Source organism: Sphaeramia orbicularis, chromosome 12 (genome assembly GCF_902148855.1).
Source record: "Sphaeramia orbicularis chromosome 12, fSphaOr1.1, whole genome shotgun sequence".
NCBI classification, from domain to species: Eukaryota; Metazoa; Chordata; class Actinopteri; order Kurtiformes; family Apogonidae; genus Sphaeramia; species Sphaeramia orbicularis.
The window spans coordinates 54,790,826-54,811,143 of record NC_043968.1 but is presented as its reverse complement, the minus strand read 5'-3'; the positions used below and the strand labels follow the sequence as shown (position 1 = coordinate 54,811,143).

General features: G+C 38.8%; 1 protein-coding gene across 1 annotated transcript in view; it reads right to left on the bottom strand.

Annotated features, from left to right (window-relative positions):
• The window catches only part of LOC115429107 (probable flavin-containing monoamine oxidase A), a 131,335-nt gene that overhangs the window by 48,576 nt on the left and 62,441 nt on the right, over positions 1 to 20,318 (bottom strand). Inside the window, exon 8 of the mRNA XM_030148358.1 lies at positions 6,449 to 6,549. Within this exon, the coding sequence (XP_030004218.1) occupies positions 6,449 to 6,549 (101 nt within the window). The remainder of the gene's footprint in view (positions 1 to 6,448; positions 6,550 to 20,318) is intronic.

The following is a 20,318-nucleotide window of genomic DNA, read 5'->3' as shown; positions in this document are numbered from 1 at the left end:
TGAAGGAGGAGATCTGAAACTAGCTGTCAATCAAACGGGATTCAGCCTTTCGACCGATCCTCCAATCAGCACGTGGGATTCTGGCGCCCAGCCCGGCCGAGCTCCGCCCACAGCTCCATTCACCCCCAGAGACGCCCGGCGTCCGGGGGCGGGACAACATCGTGACATTTTTCCAATTACCGTCCAGTTTTGACGCAATGAAAAAAACTGTTCCATTCAGTCCCATTGAAGCCCATAGACAACCGCAGTCTACGGGCAAATGCACTGAGCAGAGATGGATGAGAAAACAGCGCAACGGGAATGTATGAGAAGTGAACAACATCGCGTCCGTTGGTTTGTGATAAAGCTGATTCTGAACGAACTCATCTTTGAGATGAACGTGTTCTAACGCATTTGTAGTCAATAAAATGTCAACACAACCGAACATATTTAACCATTTAATTTTCGTAATTTTAGGGGAAGCCGGGCTTCCCTTGCAGTCTATGAGAAATCGCCACTGATACATATGTATGTATATATATATATATATATATATATATATATATATATATATATATATATATATATATATATATATATATGTGTGTGTATATATATATATATATATATATATATATATATAAAATTTGTTTTTGCCTTTTTTATTTTACTTTTTTTTTGTAATTCATCTACTTGAACTCAACTTGTAAACAAAAATACCAAATACTCAATAATAGTCATATTTTTTTTTAACTTTTTAAATGTCATGTTTGTAATGTAACCAAACCATTTTTGATGCAAAAAACACAAAAACGTTATTTTGTTTGGTTTTTTTGTTTGTTTTTTCAATCAACCAACCAATCAATCAATCAATCAATCAATAAAGCATAAAAACTGGTAAATGGAAAGATTTTTTAAAATCATAAAAAAAATTTGAACTTTGACCTACTTTTCTCAAAATGTCATGACATCTATTCTGGGTCACTGACAATCTATAAACCCAGTTTGGTATGAATTTAACCAATAGTTTTGCTGCTAAAGTGTTAACAAACAAAGAAATAAACAAACCATACCAAAAACAATACCCCTTGTCTCCCCTTCAGGGGGCGGGGTAAAAATAATAATATGACTTTCTATAACATGAAGTGCAAAGTGTGTATAACATGCTCACCTGGATACCAGAAGGTTAAACATATTAGATAAGTAGATGTTTTAGATCTTTGAGGGTTAATCAGTTGTACCATGTCATACTACAAACTGCACCAATTTAATTTTATTCATGAAGCAACCCAGTTATGTAATCTTAAATCGTGATTGCTCATTTTATTTAGCATTCATACCTTTGCAGCTTGTTAATTGCTTTATATTTCGGCTCCTTTGGCACATTTCTGTCTGAAGTTATTTCTTTTACTTCAGTCATTTTGCAGGCTTCTCCCCAGGTTTTTAGAGAGCTTATCTGGGTTCCAGCATTTTCTCCAAGGTTGTGTAAAACTTGAGTGTATAGGTGTGGAAAAGTTTCAATAAAATACCTAACATTTCACTGTTTAACTATGTGTATACACAGGTTTGAAAAAAAGAGCAGATAATATAGAAAAAGGTTAAAAACTTCAGATAAAACTTTAAAGTCCAGTAGGGAACAGCTTGTTTGGGTGTCGCTCCTAAGACTTAGAATGGTAGATTTTGATTATTTACTGCATTTATTCTCTTTCTTGTCAGTGTTTCCCCTACAATTGTATTAGCTTGGTGCCCCATCCCCCCAACTGCACCTCCCACCCCCCACAAGACTACAGACCGGCACAGCCCCCCTCTCCCCCCAGCGGCTCAAAGCCTTTGGACATAGTTCCAAGTAAGGCTCTCCATCATCTCCCAGTTACGTGTCTATATGTATCACTGTCTGTCTGTCTTTCTCTCTCTCTCTCTCTCTCTCTCTCTCTCTCTCTCTCTCTCTCTCTCCTCTCTCTCTCTCTCTCTCTCTCTCTCTCTCTCTCTCTCTCTCTCTCTCTCTAATGTCACTCAGTATGCAGCTGCAGGCGCTACTGACCTGGTGTGCATACTACATTGATAAATAGGAATTTTCACGCACTTTTTGCATGTCTGCCTGCATGCAGATTTTTTCCCCAAAACACACGTCTAAACGTTCGTCTAAAAGTGAGAATGCAACAGCACTTTTGCGTCTTCAGTTCAGCTTGCAGAGTCGGGCATATTTAACTCATCAGAAGTCCCCTAGGCAGATTCGATGTGGACCCAAAGTGGAGTACGCTCAGTACGTGCCTTGCATGGTGGCAGCGGCCTACTAGTGTATGAGTGTGGATGGGTGATTGTGAGGCTTTGTAAAGTGCTTTAGGCACCATAAAAGTGTGGAAAAGTGCAATATAAGTACTGGCCATTTACCTTATTATTATAACAAAATGAACAAAATGAATAATGTATGCCCCCCCCCCCCATGATTTTCCTCTCTTACATGCAATAAAACATCTAAATCATGGGTGTAAATACGGCATGTGGGTCAAAATTGGCCTGCCAAAGGTTGTGATCTGGCCAGCAGGATGAATTTGTGCAAAAAATGACACTGAAGATTAGGGATGGGAATCGAGAACCGGTTCCTTTTGAGAACCGGATCCCAGTAGCTCGATTCCTTGGAATTATTTGCCTGCCTGCTTAACGATTCTGCTCATCGATTCCGCGTTCATTGCGCATGCGCAATGACGTCACGCATACGCTGCATTGTTTTGGTCAGAACGTAGCCAACATGGCATTGAGGCAGAAACGGTCTAAAAAGACGACACCAGGGCCACTTGGAACACTTGCAAAGCTTCCATTTCTTCAAAAGGGTGGAATCCCTCCAATATGCTCAAACATTTGTCCACAGCATGTGATTCATTTGATTTGCTACTCAGCAGTGCTTGTGAATCTAGCGGCGGAGTGAACACCAGGCCGTCATCCGGGCCCAGTTCTGGCTCCGGTGCGGGCAACAAACGTCGTACCCCCTCCAATACAAGTTTCCAAAGGTAAGGGAAAGGAAATGAGGTGCATAACAACAGAGACGGGCCGAGTCGAACTGGTTCCACAGAGAGGAAATGCGGCAGTAGAGGAATTAGTAAAGTGTCTTTAGTTTCACTTTCACTGTACACGTGCCCCCGCCCCACCCCCAAAACCGGGCCCAGTGTCATCTGTTATTATTATTTGTACAGACTGCATATACTGTATTTTCTGTGCACAGATGGAAATATGACAGTTAATGCACACACACCCGTTTGTACTCTTTTATTCCCTCACCCAATGAGGATCGATAAGCAAAATCCATAATGGAATTGGAATCATTAAATTCTTATCGATTCCCATCCCTACTGAAGATATTGACAGTCAAATATGTCAAACTCATTTTAGTTTCAAATTCCAACAATATTGTGTCCCTTACTTATGCTTTGTAGATCAACTGTGCTCTTCATATAATGCACATGTATGCATGATGAGGTATAATATTGTTGAAATTGCACATTTTGCACAAAATTTCAGATTTTTCAGGTAATGCACATTTTTGCGAAAGGATAGTTTGTAAATGTAAAAACTCTCATAGTTTAATTTGACTTTTTTGCGCTTAAATACAGACAAAAATGTGCAGTTCTCAGTTTGACACCCCTGGTCTAAACAGAGTTAATCCTTCTAAACAATTTATTTGCAAGTAACTAAAACTAAACTGGGATCAAACTCAAACTCTCAGATGAAATGAGATAAACGGATGAAAATGAACATAGTTGATAAGTTTATCAGCGGAGAGAAGAGCTTCATCACATCGACATATGAGCGGTCCGTCATTTGTCATGACAGCTTGTTGTGAATATATTTTAAATGTAAAAACACACACAGCAGTGTTGAGTCATGTTTTCAACCATGTGCCTGCAAATAACACCATCGAACCCAAAAACCCACCCACGGCTCCGGTGGGAGTCAGCCCTCATGTGATGTAGTTCATCCTCACCTGTTGTGATCACATTCTGAGCGTCTTTGTCAAAGAACCATATTCTGTACCTGCCTCCTCTTTATTCATCTTCATATTTATCTGAACCTAAATGCATCTTGGCAACCTCATAAAGCTTTCTATTTACACAGATGATTTTTTTTGTTCATTACAACAGATAAAACCAATCTAAGTAACAAGGTGGAGAAACATTTTGCTAATTAATTGTGCAGCTGTAATGAGGTAAATGGAAAAGATTAAACAAGATGAACTGCATAAGATGCTCTTTTCCATGAGGCACAAAAACACTGTCTGAATGAACTGCCTTCTTCTTTGTAGATTTGTCTGCATATACAGTTTATGAAAGTACTTTTACTGCCCCCTCCATTACTGGGAAATATTCTTGCATTTCACTTGAAAGACAACATTTCACACAGAATACATACATATATACATATATCAATGTAATTGCGTCCTTGGCCTTGGAAAGCTGAATGCAGATTTGCTTGTGTACCTTTCATATGGTCTTACATTTCTCTTTTTCATATATTATGATGGATTTACAGTATATAGTATTAAATATGAAAGATGTTGAACTTTGAGATCACTTTCAGTTTTAGATGGATGTTCTGTTGGTGATAAATTGTACTTTGTGAGTTTTTTTTTTTTTTTTTTTTTAACTCTATTTTTATTCTTTGAATTCTGTACAATACAAACATAAAGGACATTTGGGATTCATTGACCATAAAAAACCTTTGTGACTAACAATTGGCTTTAGTAACGTGACGCTGAAATGAAACTTGTCCATTTCTCCCATTTATCATGACACTGCGCCTCTTTACTCTTCAATCTGTGGGTCAGAATCTCCATCTCAAATATTCTATTCACAATTTGTCGCCATTTGCTAGTTGTAGGTAGTTCTAATCTGCACCATTTTTTGGTAAGGGCCTTTTTACACACTGCTAATAGTATTTTAAACTAATATCTATCATTTTAATTATATTATTATTGATGATATATCTGAAATACATCACCAAATATGTTTTAGGGATTGCACGATCCAATATTTTAACAATTGTTGAATATACATTATCCCAAAATGATACAAGTTTAGGACATAACCACACTGCAAAAATCTAAATCTTACCAAGTGTATTTTTCTCAGTTCTAGTCAAAATATCACATCACACTTCAAATAAGACATAATCACCTAAAGAGTTACTTTTCAATGAGATATAAGAACTTATTTTTAGACAATAGATCTTGAAAATCTTATCTCAAGAAATCTTACCAAGATAATTTTCATTTGTTCCATTGGCAATTTTTTTTTTTTTTTTTTTTTTGCTCAGTTCAAGAATTTATTTATTTTTTGCTTAATTCAAGCAAAAATCTGCCAATGGAACAAGTGAAAATGGTCTTGGTAAGATTTCTTGAAATAAGATTTTTGATTGACTGATTGAAATCTTTATTTCGAACATGTAGACAGTGAAATCAAAACAAAAATCAACCAACAAAATATCAGTACTGGTACATAAAAGGTTGATAAGTAAATAAATAAAATAAATGAAATTTAATTATACATGCTCGAAAAGGAGTAGGAAGAAGTAAAAACTTACATACTCCTACCCTCAGTCTCTGTTCCTTATGATCTCTATATAGCAATTATTATTTTATATGAATATCAATATACTACTACTACTACTACTACTACTACTACTACTAATAATAATAATAATAATAATAATAATAATAACTTCAAGGTCTATTGTCTAAAAATAAGTTCTTATATCTCACTGAAAAGTTACTCTTTAGGTGATTATGTCTTATTTTAAGTGTGATGAGATATTTTGACTAGAAATGAGAAAAATACACTTGGTAAGATTTTGATTTTTGCAGTGTAAAAGCTGTGTGAGTTTGCAATGAAGTCAAGGTCACATAACAACCTTGAGCAGGTTTGAGCAGGTGCATCATTGTACAGTGATGGAAAAAGTTTTTGGACCCCCAAAGCATTTGTGATAATTGCATTAAGAATCCCCCCTCCACTGAACTCTGACAAGTATTGTTCCATTCTGCAAAGCTACACGCTCTTTTCTGCACGTTTCTGTTCCATTGAGGTCAAAATTGGATGTTTTAGCAAGATAATAAAACGCATCTGTGTAGTGTATGCCATGCATGTTGAAACTGTCAAGAATTTAATATTTGTTGTTTTTTTTCTTATCAACAATAAAAAAATAATAATAATAAAATAAAAATTAGCATTTGTTTGTATCTGTTGCAGCCACATGCTTTGAAACACAAAAAAGACTTTTCTGCAAATACTACATGATAATATTTGAGTGTGTAAAATTTTAATGGTGTCCGAAAACTTTTTTAAACCACTGTATGAAGCCTATTCCGTATATTGTAGCACCACTGGTGATTATTTTCAAGAGGATGGTTTTTGCAGCTGTTCCTTCTAATTGTCATATCTAGAAACTTGTTGCTTATATGTATTGCACCTTTGTCACTCACCGTTTGGTAGGTAATAACAAATTTTATCATGTGTCCCACTGGCATGTTCTGGGTGAGGTACTGTCTCTGGCTGGGCAGGGCGGGCTGGTAGTCGATCTTTGCTGTTGGAAAACAAAACATAACAGCATGAGGGATAGAAGTGATATAATCAACGATTGAGAGCATTACTGGTCTCATCTATTGTATTTTAACATTTACAGAGTTATATGTGCAAGTGCTGCCTGCTATATTGAAGAGATCAAGTAAAAAAGGAATATGAGTTGTGTGAAAATTGATGGCTTACTTGATTGAATTTGTCAAACAGCTTAGTTTCATCTTGAGTCAATGACTGTCATTGATGGCCCTGCACAGCAGCTCCCATGACCTAATACTAGTCTGTGCTGCAGCTCACTAATCGCAGCACTTACATCTGTAAAAGCCCCATCTCTCTGATGTGAGAGCAATCAAATAACTTTATCAGTACGGTTCAGGATAGTGCATGAGGTAGTGTATGTCATGCATGCTGAGAAGCCAGACTGTTTTTGTGCTTGCTCCGGCAAGTAAAGCAACATCTGGCCAAAAGCCAGGCTTTTAACGAATGAAGTAGTGGAAGATGTGAAACATCATTTAGAAACTGTCAAGGGGCTGTCAGCAAACTAAAAATAATGCCCTTAATGCTAAACAAAATTGATGAGCCCGAAGCAGTAAAATTGAAAAACAGTGACATGATAAGTGGCTCCAACCTAATTTGACATGGTCACTTAGACGTTCAAATGACAGCACTGTACACATGACATAAGACCTGTCAAGTGGTGTCATATCCATAATGGCACTTGTTTTGACACCAGAGCCAGCAAAGTTGATAACAGGAAATACATTCTACCTCATTATTTGTCAAGCAGATGCTAAATTGTTGAAGGCAAAATGAGACGTATTCTGGCATCTCATTCAAATGCTCTTCACTGACAGCGCTGTCACCTGCTGTTATTTGCACAAATCTGCTGTGGCGCCTATTCGCAACTCAGCAACTGTGTTAAATCAACATGACGTGAATAAGCAGCTTCAGTCAGATAGCAGTTTATAAAACTTAGCGGCGTGAGATTAAAATTAAAGACCCGGTGCTGGGATTTGAAAATGTGGATGGGTAGATTATTACTTGTAAAATGGCATCAGCTATTTGCAGTGGTGACACAATAAATCCATTTTCATCCTCTCATTCAGACAGTTTCTTAACCTGTGTTTTGGAAAGTGCACTGTGGCACATTTTGAAAAGGTGTCCCAAATTACAAATCTTATCTGCTCTAGGACTAGGCATCTTTACAGGATAAATACAGAGGATTTCCAGTTTTTCAATAGAAGCCAAAAAGGCACCTGAAAAATGACAAATATCTCACTACACAGTAGACTAGTGGGTTGCTGTTGTTGTTCACCTGGCACACATTTAAACTGTCTAGGCAAGGCCACTCACAAAAGATGGCACTGAAAGTATTTTGATTGATCAGATTTGAGTGTCTCTGACATTTCCTTCTTTTCATGCCTGTTTTTTACCGGACGCTTGCTCATTGCAAGGCAGGGGGGTCAAACTTGTGTGTCATAGAAACGATCCAAAGGGTCTTCATTTTACAAAGAAAGTTCTAATAGTGTATCTGTAAACTGACCATGTCATGTGTCGATCGACCGCTTCACAACCGAGCATGTCTGTTACAGAGGAAATATGTGATATCACAGCTAATGATGTCAAATGATCGACAAATATTCACACATTTAATGGAATGTAGACGGTCACAGTTACAGTTATTCTGTCAGGATGGAGTAAAAGGATAGACTCATATGCATGGTGCTGAAGGGAGAAAATGGGCTGGAGCCGGGACCGGAGGTGGCAAAATGTTGCTGTGCAGCGCTCGTGAACCCTCGGGAACAAGCATTGTGCGTGCCAGTACTCTAGAGGCGTGGTTTCGGGGGGATGTCTGAAGAAAGGGGTTTGGACTTTTGAATTGAGTAGTTTCAAAATGTAGCTTGCTCGAACTGTTTTTCTTAGATCTCGTACCCCACCTTTAACATAAAACAATAGATAAGAATGAAACGCAAAACTTCCACGGAAGTCCACAGGACGACAGAATAGGGATGGTGAGAGTTTGGGTTATGGCAATGGGTTGAAAGCCCAAGATGGTCTATGGAGGGGTGTGAAGGAGTAGCAGCAGCAGCAATGACCCAGCACTGTACATTTATGTAGGCTCCGAATGGGGATCTGCTCCAGGTGCGGTGCCAGCAGGTGCAGTGATAATGAGTCTGAGGGAGGGGTCTGTGGCAATACAGGAGTGCACTAGAGCCCGACAGATTAATCGGCTGGCCGATTATAGAATATCACCAATTAATCAACATCGGCCAATATGTAGCTGATGTGGCCGATATATTAACTTTTTTTGCTGCGTGGAGATTCTGTGTGTGTGTGTGTGTGCGTGTGTGTGTGTGTGTGTGTGTGTGTGTGCGTGTGCTGCCCGGAGAATAAGAGGAACTTTAAAGCAAGTTAGTTTCACTTTCACTCCTGCTCTGACAATGACACTATCACCCCCCCACACACAATCACATACCCCCCCCCCCGCGCACTCTGACAAGGTGTCCCCCCACCCCCACCCCGACCCCCTCCCCCAGGCAAAAATCACAGACCCATGTCCGTGCACTTCCTATCTACCTCACATTTTCATTCCGCAGGCACGCCTGGGTATTAATAGTGTAGGGGAGACTGGGGACAGTTGTAACACGGGTTAGTTGTAACTCTTGCTATTGCTCCAATCAGTAACAACTTAGGACTCACCTAATTCACTCTGCACATGCTCAGTTTAGTACTTAGTCCACATAAGAAGTTGTAGTGCCATGAGGCAGACACATCAAAATTTGTGAGTGAAAACATAATTGTGTGGTAAGTAATATTTTTTGCTCTAATTATTTTAGTGATTGCATAGTTTGCATTTGAAAGTTGTGTAAATTATATTTGTGACATAAACAAAGATTTATGCAACTGTTTATCCACCTGTCCACAATTATCTAATATAAGATTGTTATATCCTGTGTAGATCAGTGTTCTTATTTCATATATCAGCCAATATATTGGATATTGGATATCAGCTTTTTTTAGCCTTCAATATCGGTATCGGCATCAGCCCCAAATATCCCATATCAGTCGGGCTTTAGAGTGCACCATGACAGAACCCCCCCACCCAAAGGGACAGTTCCTGATGTCCCTGTATGACGGAACCCAACACTTGAGGACTGCGAAAGACATGGAATGGAGGACATGAACCCAAGAAAAATATGAATGAACAAGAAAAGCATTCAGAGAGCGCAGACCTCCGCCAAGGCAGATCAGTCAACCCCCCCCCACAATCACCACCAAAATTTTATCACTTTTTCCTTGTGCCAGTATCAACATTTCCTGAAATGTTCATCCAAATCTGTTCATAACTTTTTGAGTTATCTTGCTAACAAACAAACACACAAAGTAAAGTGATCACAATACCTCCTGGCAGAGGTAATGAAAAGGACATGAACAACTGAAAAAGACATGAATCTGATGAAAAAAGCCATGAACAAATGATAGCCAAGGAGGAAAGAAAAAGACATCAAAGATTGATAAGACAGACAGACAGACATGAAGGCAGACAGGCAGACTAATGGACAAACAAGGAGAACAGAGACTTGACGGGAGGAAAGACATGAAACTGTGGCGAACCAGAAACTATAGAAAAACACGTTTTCCATGAGCCATCGGGAACGTGCAGACACCCGGCTCAGAGGACACCAAGCCGCCAGCACAAAACAAAAACTGCCAGAAAGCCAGCACGAGAAACACCAAGCAGCAAACAAAGGAGAAAAACTTGTGGAGAGTGAAAACTCGGTGTACATGACAAAAATAAAAACTGTTCCCTTCAGCACCGGCTGAGTCCATGTATGACTGGATTACTCTGTCAGGACGGAGTAAAAGAATGGACTTGTAAAACAATACTTAAGAACGAAACACAAAACCTGGGTCCACAGGAAGACGGAATTGGGATGGTGAGAGTCAGAGTTATGGCAATGGGTTGAAAATCCAAGAGAGTCTATGGAGGTCTGTGGAGGAGCAGGAGGGTCCGTGGCAGTGCAGGGGTGAACCATGACACACAGTTACTACAGAACCTGATTCTGTATCAGAGCCCCAAGCAGGAAATTGATCAAGAGTCAATTATGGAATCAATTAAGAACTGGCTCAATAAATCCGAGTAAATACCAGCATAGACATCAATAAAATCTTATCATTTCCCATCTCAACTCCTGAAGTGATCAAAAATAACTGATGATATTTGCATCGTATAATCAGTCCTTTCAGATTCTTTTAGTTAACACCATTAGTCAACATATCCATAAGTCATTACCACAAACATATGGACTATTTTGCATAAATCATCAGAAAAACACATTTTAACTTTAACTGATAGCATATGTAATTATTCATATACCCATGACCAAAGGCATGGTTCCACAACAGGGACTTTCTTCAGGAATGAGGAGTCTTTGAGAAACTCATGTTGAATCCACTGTAATAGAATATATTTCAGTGGACATCCTTTTTACCCTCAAACTCCCTGTGAGTGGGGGTTAGTAGGTTTTGGATTTGCAGGGTTGAATGTTTGTGATTGCTTAGGACTCACAGAATTTATTTTCAGCCAGTTTCATTGTGCTTCAACACAGTGCCTTAAAGTAGCACAAGGAATCATGCGATAGACCAGAGTCCAGGTCTTAGTTATTTTGACATTTTCTTCACATTTCAATGGTAGATTTTTTTTTTTTTCTTGAATTAAGCCCAAAAAAAAAAAAAAAAAAAAAAAATCTTGAATTAAGCAAAAAAAAAAAAAAAAAAATCTTGAATTGAGCAAAAAAAAAAAAAAAAAAAAAATCTGCCTATGGAACAAGTAAAAATGATCTTAGTAAGATTTCTTAAAATAAGATTTTCAAGATATATAATCTAAAAATAAGTTCTTATATCTCACTGAAAAGTTACTCTTTAGGTGATTATGTCTTATTTTAAGTGTGATGAGACATTTGGACTAGAAATGAGAAAAATACACTTGGTAAGATTGTGATTTTTGCAGTGCACAGTTTTCAGACATTAAGTTACATTAACCTTGTTTACATTTTAAGCATTTTAGACTGTCCCTGTTACTTCCGCTAAGTTGCCGGATCCACCCCCCATCTGCGTTCCGGCACCTCCCACTTTACAAATTAAGCACCACAGACAACCATCAGTCAGAATAAACCTTTCAGATCTAGACTGATCCTGCCTTCAAATGCTATGGGAATTGTGGTAAATACTAGATACAAACTCAGAAATTGGACATGAACCCCCCCTCACTGAGTCCTCCTTCACTTTGTATTTTCCACTGAAGAAGTGGGAAAAAAAATTGACATGAGTTACCGAGATGAAAATAACCTTTGAACGTGGCAGAGAGGAACAAGTGATTCACTGTGAATGATAAATAATGTTTTTATTAGCATTCTGCTGCTGCGAGTTGAAGATTTTGCACATTCATAGAATTCACAATTTGCAAAAAATAAAAGAAAAATGCTGTAACAGATGAATTAACGTGTCCAAAACTGTTTTACCCAAATTGGAGGTCATTTTCATTTTTCAAGTGCACTTGTAATTTTTAATTCAGATGTGAAAAGCATCATCGTCCCGATAGCGCGTAAAGGCAGCATAACTCCAAGTATTTGAGGTGGAAAAGTGGCTTACGTAGTTCTAATGGGTCTATTATTATGTAGACCTTCATGCACTTTGACTGTTACAACTTGTTTCATTTATATAACTTATTTTGTTGATATGAGTCTGAATGAATCAACAGATTCCACAGATCAGGGAGAATTTGATGAATAATAAAAACATTGGGTCCATGTTTGAAGAAGTGCAGCAAGTTCCCTTTAAAGTCTGCTGATGCATCCTGATTTCCTCGAATCTCTGCGATGCTCTTATCTGACAGCTCATCACACTGCTTTTTGCACCACCTCTTGTCATCTGTTAAAAAAAGCCTCACATTCGAGAGCATTTTACAGCTCCTCAGACACAATTTGAGAAACTGCCGGTTCTTGACCCCTGACACCCAGACTAACAGGGACTCTTCTTTTCCCATTGTGGTGTCCCTTCAGTCTGTTCACTCCTTTTTCTGTCAGTTTTAATCTCCCTTTTTCATTTTTACGGCATTATAGCATTTGAAGTTCTCTCCACATTGTGAGTTTCCTGTGCATGCCTAGGGACCGTTGACCTTGCCTTCTCAGGTCCCTGCCGCTGACTGACCTGAGTCACATCTGTGCTTACGTTCAGGAGAGAACGCTTGAATTTTTCCATCACTTTGTCACTTTGAACTTATTGCATAGCACACAGGCACTTAAAGTGACTTTGACTGACAGGGTGAGGAAAGGCAAACACGAAAAGCTACTCAAATCAAGTACTACCATCAAAGAAATGATGATTCAGAGATGCCGTTTCTGAATGGCCAATTTGCAAAGTGGTATAAAGAAACTTTGAAAAGTACAAAAATAGCTGAAACTGGCAGGGGCTAAACATGAGTTCATAGCTGTGTCTGTGAATGCTGTGAAATTGGATCATCTCTTTCATCCTGAAAAACCAAAGGAGCAAAAGATGCCATGTGACCTAATAACGGGAGACAGAATATGGCATGTACAACCTCTCAGTAGGTGTCCCTATTAAGTAATGATCCTGTGTGGAATAAAGTCTGCATACAAAGGCCAGCGTTGCACTAATTTACAGTTATGAGCAACCACTTTCACATTTACTGAATACCATTACTACTTTTTTGAAACACTTGACCTCTTTATATATACACTACCGGTCAAAACTTTTAGAACACCCCAGTTTTTCCAGTTTTGTATTGAAATTCAAACAGTTCAAGTCCAATGAACAGCTTGAAATGGCACAAAGGTAAGCGGCGAACTGCCAGAGGTAAAAAAAAAAAAAAAAAAAAAAAGGTAAGGTTAAACAAAACTGAAAAATAATGTACATTTCAGAATTATACAAAAAGGTGAACAACAAATGAGTTAAGAACTTAAAGCAGTTCTGCAGCAATGGAGGTTGATCAAGCCTCGAAAGTTGGTCCTACCAATTCCTACAGGTGTTCCAACGTTTCTTCATTACTTCCAACCCCCTCTGTCTGCATAAAAGTAGTGTTGGAACACACTTTGGTACCATACCATTGTGAGTGTTATTTTAACAGTATTGTACTGCAGAAAGTAGTGTGTTACCATAAAAATGGAAAAGAGGAAAAGGCAATTAATTATAGAAGAGAGATAGACCATCATAACACTTAAAAATGTAGGTCTGTCCTACAGAGAAATGTCCAAGAAAGTCCAGGTGTCAGTAAGTCCAGTTTCCTTCACCATCCAAAGGCACTCAGAAACTGGGGGAAATGCTGACAGGAAGAGGTCTGGCAGAGCCAAAGACACAACAGAATCAGAAGACAAGTTTATGACAGTCAACAGCTGGAATGAGAGGAGACTCACAGGACAACAGCTTCAAGCACAGTGAAGTTAGTGGTCATCGTAAGTAAGTCTGAGTTTAACTGTGAAGAGAAGACTTCCAGTTGCAGGTTTGATCAGTCCATAACACCTTCTTCCAGTCTTCAGTAGTCCACTGGCGCTGTTTCACGGCCCAGGCAAGCCTCTTTTTCTTATTCTGAAGTCTCAGTAATGGCTTTCTTGCTGCAACTTGACCCATCAAACCTGGATGATTGACACGAGGCCCAGCCAGGTTCGGCCAGTTATTTCATTCGGGCCGAATAAAATGATTGGTCAGAATTTTATCATAAATATGAGCAATATATGAGAATTAAACATTTTTGATTTTCAACATCTGGTGTATTTCTTTTACATTTTGGTTTGACACACGCTTATTAGGAGCATTTTAAGATGACAAAAGAAAAGTGTAAAAATGTCACATCATATGGTATAGCTTTAGAGGGCCAGCGCTCAAAATGAGCTTTCTGGTGTCATTACTCAGATCGTGCAGCCCAACTCATCTTGGAAAAAACTGACATTGCAGTATTTTTAACCCCATAAATATATATTGCGATATGAAAAAAATACTCAGGAGGATATAATAGCTGTGCAGTGCCAACGTAATGGTCAAACATATTAGTTGTATTACCTCACGTGGCAACAGGTGCACGGCACCGTCGACACAGAACACGTGTTTCAATACCATCCTTCTTATAGCTGAAATAATTCTAGATAACTGACGTTGCTTTTCTTTTGGCACCAAGTCTGCGTTTTCGGTGGTTTTCTCTTGTTCGTTGCTCATTTTTCAATGTTGCAGTGTTTCCTGTGGAATTGATCTGTTGGTGTGGTGGTGTGTAACTGTGTAATCCAGGGGGCGAGGGCCTCGACCAGTTTCCGTCTGACTTATAATACTATGGGGGTACGGGGCGGTGCGGACCGTGCCGCCTGCACAAGTGAAAGTGAAACTTAACACTCATTTATATTTCCCTACCTCCTGAAGCTTCGCAAATGTTCATTTGAGGGGGTAGGACGTGGCACTGTGCCATGGCAAAACCTTACCAGCGGAAATGCTGCGTTGTTACCAGCGACTCACTCCATGTGCAGGGGCATGGTCTGCTTCGACAAACTGATTAGGAATAAATGTGATGGGCTGATCACTGTGCACAGTGTGTGTCAGGTACCCTTGAAATTAGATGAGAACACATTGAGTTCATTTGCCTCCTACATTGCAGGACCTTCGATGTGACTATTGCACACATGTACGGTACATCGCGAGGATAATGCTCAAATGATATATCGTGCAGTTCTAGTATAGAGTACTTTTTTTTTTTTTAAACCAAAAGTTAACTGATGTACTCAGTTTGTAAAACATGCTGGAGTATTGAAAGTGAAAAGCTTTTTAAATCCTTTACAGTTCCAAGGTTTTCCATTAAATGAATGCTTAAATTTCACAGACACAGCTACCTCTGTCATTATAACAACTTTATTTGTATAGCACCTTTAAAAACAAAGTTTACAAAGTGCTTTGACAGAGGGAACAACAGCAGGATACACGAAGCAAGCAAAAACACTAAAACAGAAGCAACACAATTAGAGAGATGTATGAACAAGTTAATAATCAAACAGGATCAAATTTAAAAATTAAAATTAAAAATTAAGGTTAAAAAGGGGACAGACATCACATAAAAGCACGTCTATAAAAATGTGTTTTAAGAAGTGATTTAAAAGATGTTACTGATTCCCCAAGCCTTTTCTCCAGTCATTATACTCCAGTAAAGATCCCCCATACTGTACCAAAACCTAATTCATAAGAGAATGCAATAACAACCGATGGATGCCATAAAATTGTAGCAGCCCACTGTGCAATAAATCCGTGAGGCCATCAGAAAGAGGCAGCACTATTCACCGACCACTTAACCCAAATGTTGAAGAGAAAATCCTTTAGCCAAGGGTCCAATTCATCAAAAGATATTTTATTGAATTACGTAGGTAGCCCCTTGACACTCATCGAGATTGAAAGCTTGCTGGTCGAAGAGACCCTTCCCCCATCTCACACACAGCAGAAGTGACATCTCAATCATCTCTGCCGGACAAAGATAAAAGACTCATCCTTGAGACTAGACTGGTTTCATTTAAATCTGATTCAATATCTGTCTTTTAATGCAGATGAAATTGTGTGCATTGGTCTTTCCATTGTTTTGAAGGGGCTTGTACTGGCAAAAAAACCTTCATGATTGCAATTATTTTTCAGTAAAAGCAAATCAAACATTAAGTAAATAATAATTTCATACTATTTTAGACATTCTACTCTGTTGACACATAATGAGAAGAAAATAAATACCTTGGTTCACTGGAGAATATAAGATATTTGGTATGGTGTCTAAAAGAAATAAAAATTGGTCGACATGGAGTAAATAGTGATCAGCAGCAAACACAGAAATGATGGAATTGCGACCTAAAACTGTGCAAATTTAAAGAATGTAAGACAAATGGTCACTAAACAAAATCATGTGTGTTTTTGTAAGATGTACAATAAAATGCGTGGGATGTCTGAATCAGAAACAGGTGATACAATACATGAAATCCACCAGTCAGTTAAGAAATGAAACAGTGATAAAATCACTTTTGATTAAATAACGAATGGCAGAAGCTTTTACTGATTAAATACCTAAACTACTTTAAAACTCATTTAACACGAAAACTGTCATCTGTGGCTTAAATGTCTGTTTTTCCTCAAATGTTATATAATTGGATGTAGAGGCTCCATAATGAATGTCTGTTTCAAATCTCTTGTTGTTCATCACTGGATCCATCATAATTTCCTACGTTGAGGCTATAATTTGCAAATCTAAAATGTTCAAGTTCAATTTTTAAAATAGGAAAAAAAACCAAGAAGAAGTCAATGGGTTTTGTCTGAGTTACAAAATCAAAAGAATATCACATTGTGAAAATATTCTTTTTTATGAAAACTGTGACTCCTGAACAGATGATGTTTGACACCTGATACTATAGAAAGACTCTGGAAAAACCAAATAAACTAGCATAGGTCAGGTGCCATAAAAATGATTCTTGGTCTCTAAGGGTTAAACATTGAACATTGTCTAAATGTCAGCCTCTGAAAATCAACAGGCTACAGTTACAACAGTTATCGATTCTGATTAGTAGAAATGTCTTTGTTTGTATTAACCCTTTAATGTCAAATATGCACTAACATTTTGCATTTGATTCAAACAAACCTCATGAAGGGTCATAAAGGTGTAGTTAAAGGAGTGTTAGATCCACCTGCTGCAGCCTTTGAACCTCGTCATCATCTAAATGTAATTCTAAATAATGGAGATTATTCAAAAACAGTGAAAAAAAGAACAGTGCAAGGACGATTTGCTGTAGGCTCCACCTCCAGAGTCACGGCCCCCTTCACTAAGCAACCAATCAAAGACGTTCCACTGGTCCAGTTTAATTGGATGCTGTGGTTAAATGTTTCTACATGTTGGAGGTAATTAAAATTTTGTGGTAATGGAAGCTCTGCAACTGTTCTAAATGGCCCTGGTGTAGTCTTTACTGGCGAAATACAACCAGACTATAGAGCAGAGGTGTCAAACATGCTGCCTGGGGGCCAAATCCAGCCCACCAAAGGTTCGGGATGATATTAATCGTTTTAGTTCAGGTTCCACATACAGACCAATTTAATCTCAAGTGGGTCAGATCAGTAAAATACAATCATAATAACAGATAAATATTCACAACTCCAAAATGTAAACATTTTCATTGCATTAATTTGACTTTTTTCGCTCTAAAACATGGAGGAAACTTTGGAGTTGACATTATTTAGATATTATTATGTTGTTATTTCATTGGTCCAGCCCACTTCAGTTTAAATTTGGCTTAAAGTGGCCCCTAAACTAAAATGAGTTTGACAGTCCTGATATAGAGGCTTCTGAACCACAATATGGACATGGCATGTGACTAATTTGATCTCACTGAACCCATAAGCAGAATCCGACTAGCAAAGCAAAGTAACGATTCCAAGCAACTAAGCTACTGGGATCCGGTTCTCGATTCCCCTCCCTATCTGGGTCTGCACTAGGGATGGGAATCAATAAGAATTTAACGATTCCAATTCCATTATCAATTTTGCTTATCGATCCGATTCCTTATTGATTCACTTATCAATTCTCATTGTGTTAGGGAATAAAAGAATACAAAAAGGTGTGTTTGCATCAACTATCTTTTATATTTCCATCTCTGCACAGAAAATATAACATATACAGTATGCACAAATAATAATAACAGATGACGCCAGGCCCGGTTTGGGGGAGGGCACCATACAGTGAAAGTGAAACTTAATACGCTTTAATAATTCCTCTATTGCCCTGCTTCCACTATGTGGTATCGGCTCAACTCGACTCGACTCGGCTCGGCCTTTTTTGCATTTCCATTACGAAAAAGGACCTGGAATCTGGTACCTGGTACTACTTTTTTGGTATCACCTCCAATGAGGTTCCAGGACTGGGGACCAGATACTAAAACGTGACGTATAAACCTGCAGACCACTGACTGGTCAGACAATTTTCTCTGTGACCTGCCGTGTTACAAAAAACAGATGCGGAAGTGGACAGTAAATATAGCGATAAGTTAATCCACATGATAACAGCCCAAAACTACACCGTGGTTGGTCGAGGAGATTCAGTCTTTGATGGCCGATGTAAAAATTCAGACGAGACAACAGGCAATGAGCGAGTTTATCAGCAACTCTGAGCAGACGACACGGAAATAACGCGCCACATCCAGGTACTGTAAAGTAATGGAAACGCTCTCCAGGAATACCGAGTCGAGCCGAGCCGAGTCGAGCTGGTTCCACATAGTGGAAACGCGGCATATGTCTCCTGCTGTTGTGCACCTAATTTCCTTTCCCCTAGCTTCAGAAACTTTTATTTGAGGGTGCAGGACGTTTGTTGCCCGCACTGGAACAGGCCTGGTGTTTGCTCTGCCGCTAGATTCACAAGCGTCACTAAGAAGCGCATCAAATATGTATCATTCCTTTAAATTAATCACATGCTGTGTGGACAAATGTTTGATCACATTGGAGGGATTTCACCCTTTTGAAGAAATGGAAGCTTTGCAAGTGTTACAAGTGGACCTGGTGTCATCTTTTTGGACCGTTTCTGCCTCAAGGCCATGTCAGCAACGTTCTGACCAAAACAATGCAGCAGGCGTGTGACGTCATCACGTATGTGCAACAAAGGCGGAATCGATAAGCAGAATCATTAAGCAGGCAGGTAAATGATTCCTAGGAATTGAGCTACTGGGAACCAGTTCCCATCCCTACTATGCACCAAGTTCAATTTTACAACCACCCAGACCCCTTTTCCTCTTTACCCTCTATACATGTGTGAAGATGATGATGTGACCAGTCTTTTATATACTGTATATACAGGGTGGGGAAGCAAAATTTACAATGAACATTTAGTTGTTTTTTCTCAGCAGGCACTACATCAATTGTTTTGAAACCAAACATATATTGATGTCATAATCATACCTAACACTATTATCCATACCTTTTCAGAAACTTTTGCCCATATGAGTAATCAGGAAAGCAAACGTCAAAGAGTGTGTGATTTGCTGAATGCACTCGTCACACCAAAGGAGATTTCAAAAATAGTTGGAGTGTCCATAAAGACTGTTTATAATGGAAAGAAGAGAATGACTATGAGCAAAACTATTAGGAGAAAGTCTGGAAGATACTATTAAAGAAGAATGGGAGAAGTTGTCACCCGAATATTTGAGGAACACTTGCGCAAGTTTCAGGAAGCGTGTGAAGGCAGTTATTGAGAAAGAAGGAGGACACAGAATAAAAACATTTTCTATTATGTCAATTTTCTTGTGGCAAATAAATTCTCATGACTTTCAATAAACTAATTGGTCATACACTGTCTTTCAATCCCTGCCTCAAAATATTGTAAATTTTGCTTCCCCACCCTGTATATATTATTCCTCCCCCTCCCCCTAAATCCAACCGCTACCTCTGTTCAGCTGCAACAGACCGGGGGTCCCCAGCGGTTTGTTCCCCCTCTGCCTCATGGACTCCATTCACTCCAGTTGACTGGGACCAGGTGCTTGGTTCCAGTAAGTGATATGGATTGTCATGAGGTGATGGTGCATCTGATGTTTGTACAGCAGAGAGGTCAGACACAGTGCAAAGCGATACAGAGTCACGGTGGGTTCAGATCCAGCCACAACAACATCAAACCACAGGCGACACACACTTGGAGAAAACACGATAACAGACATTTTTAGATTAAACTTTTTAAGTCATGTCATACACCACTGCAGAACTGCTGCCAAAAAACCT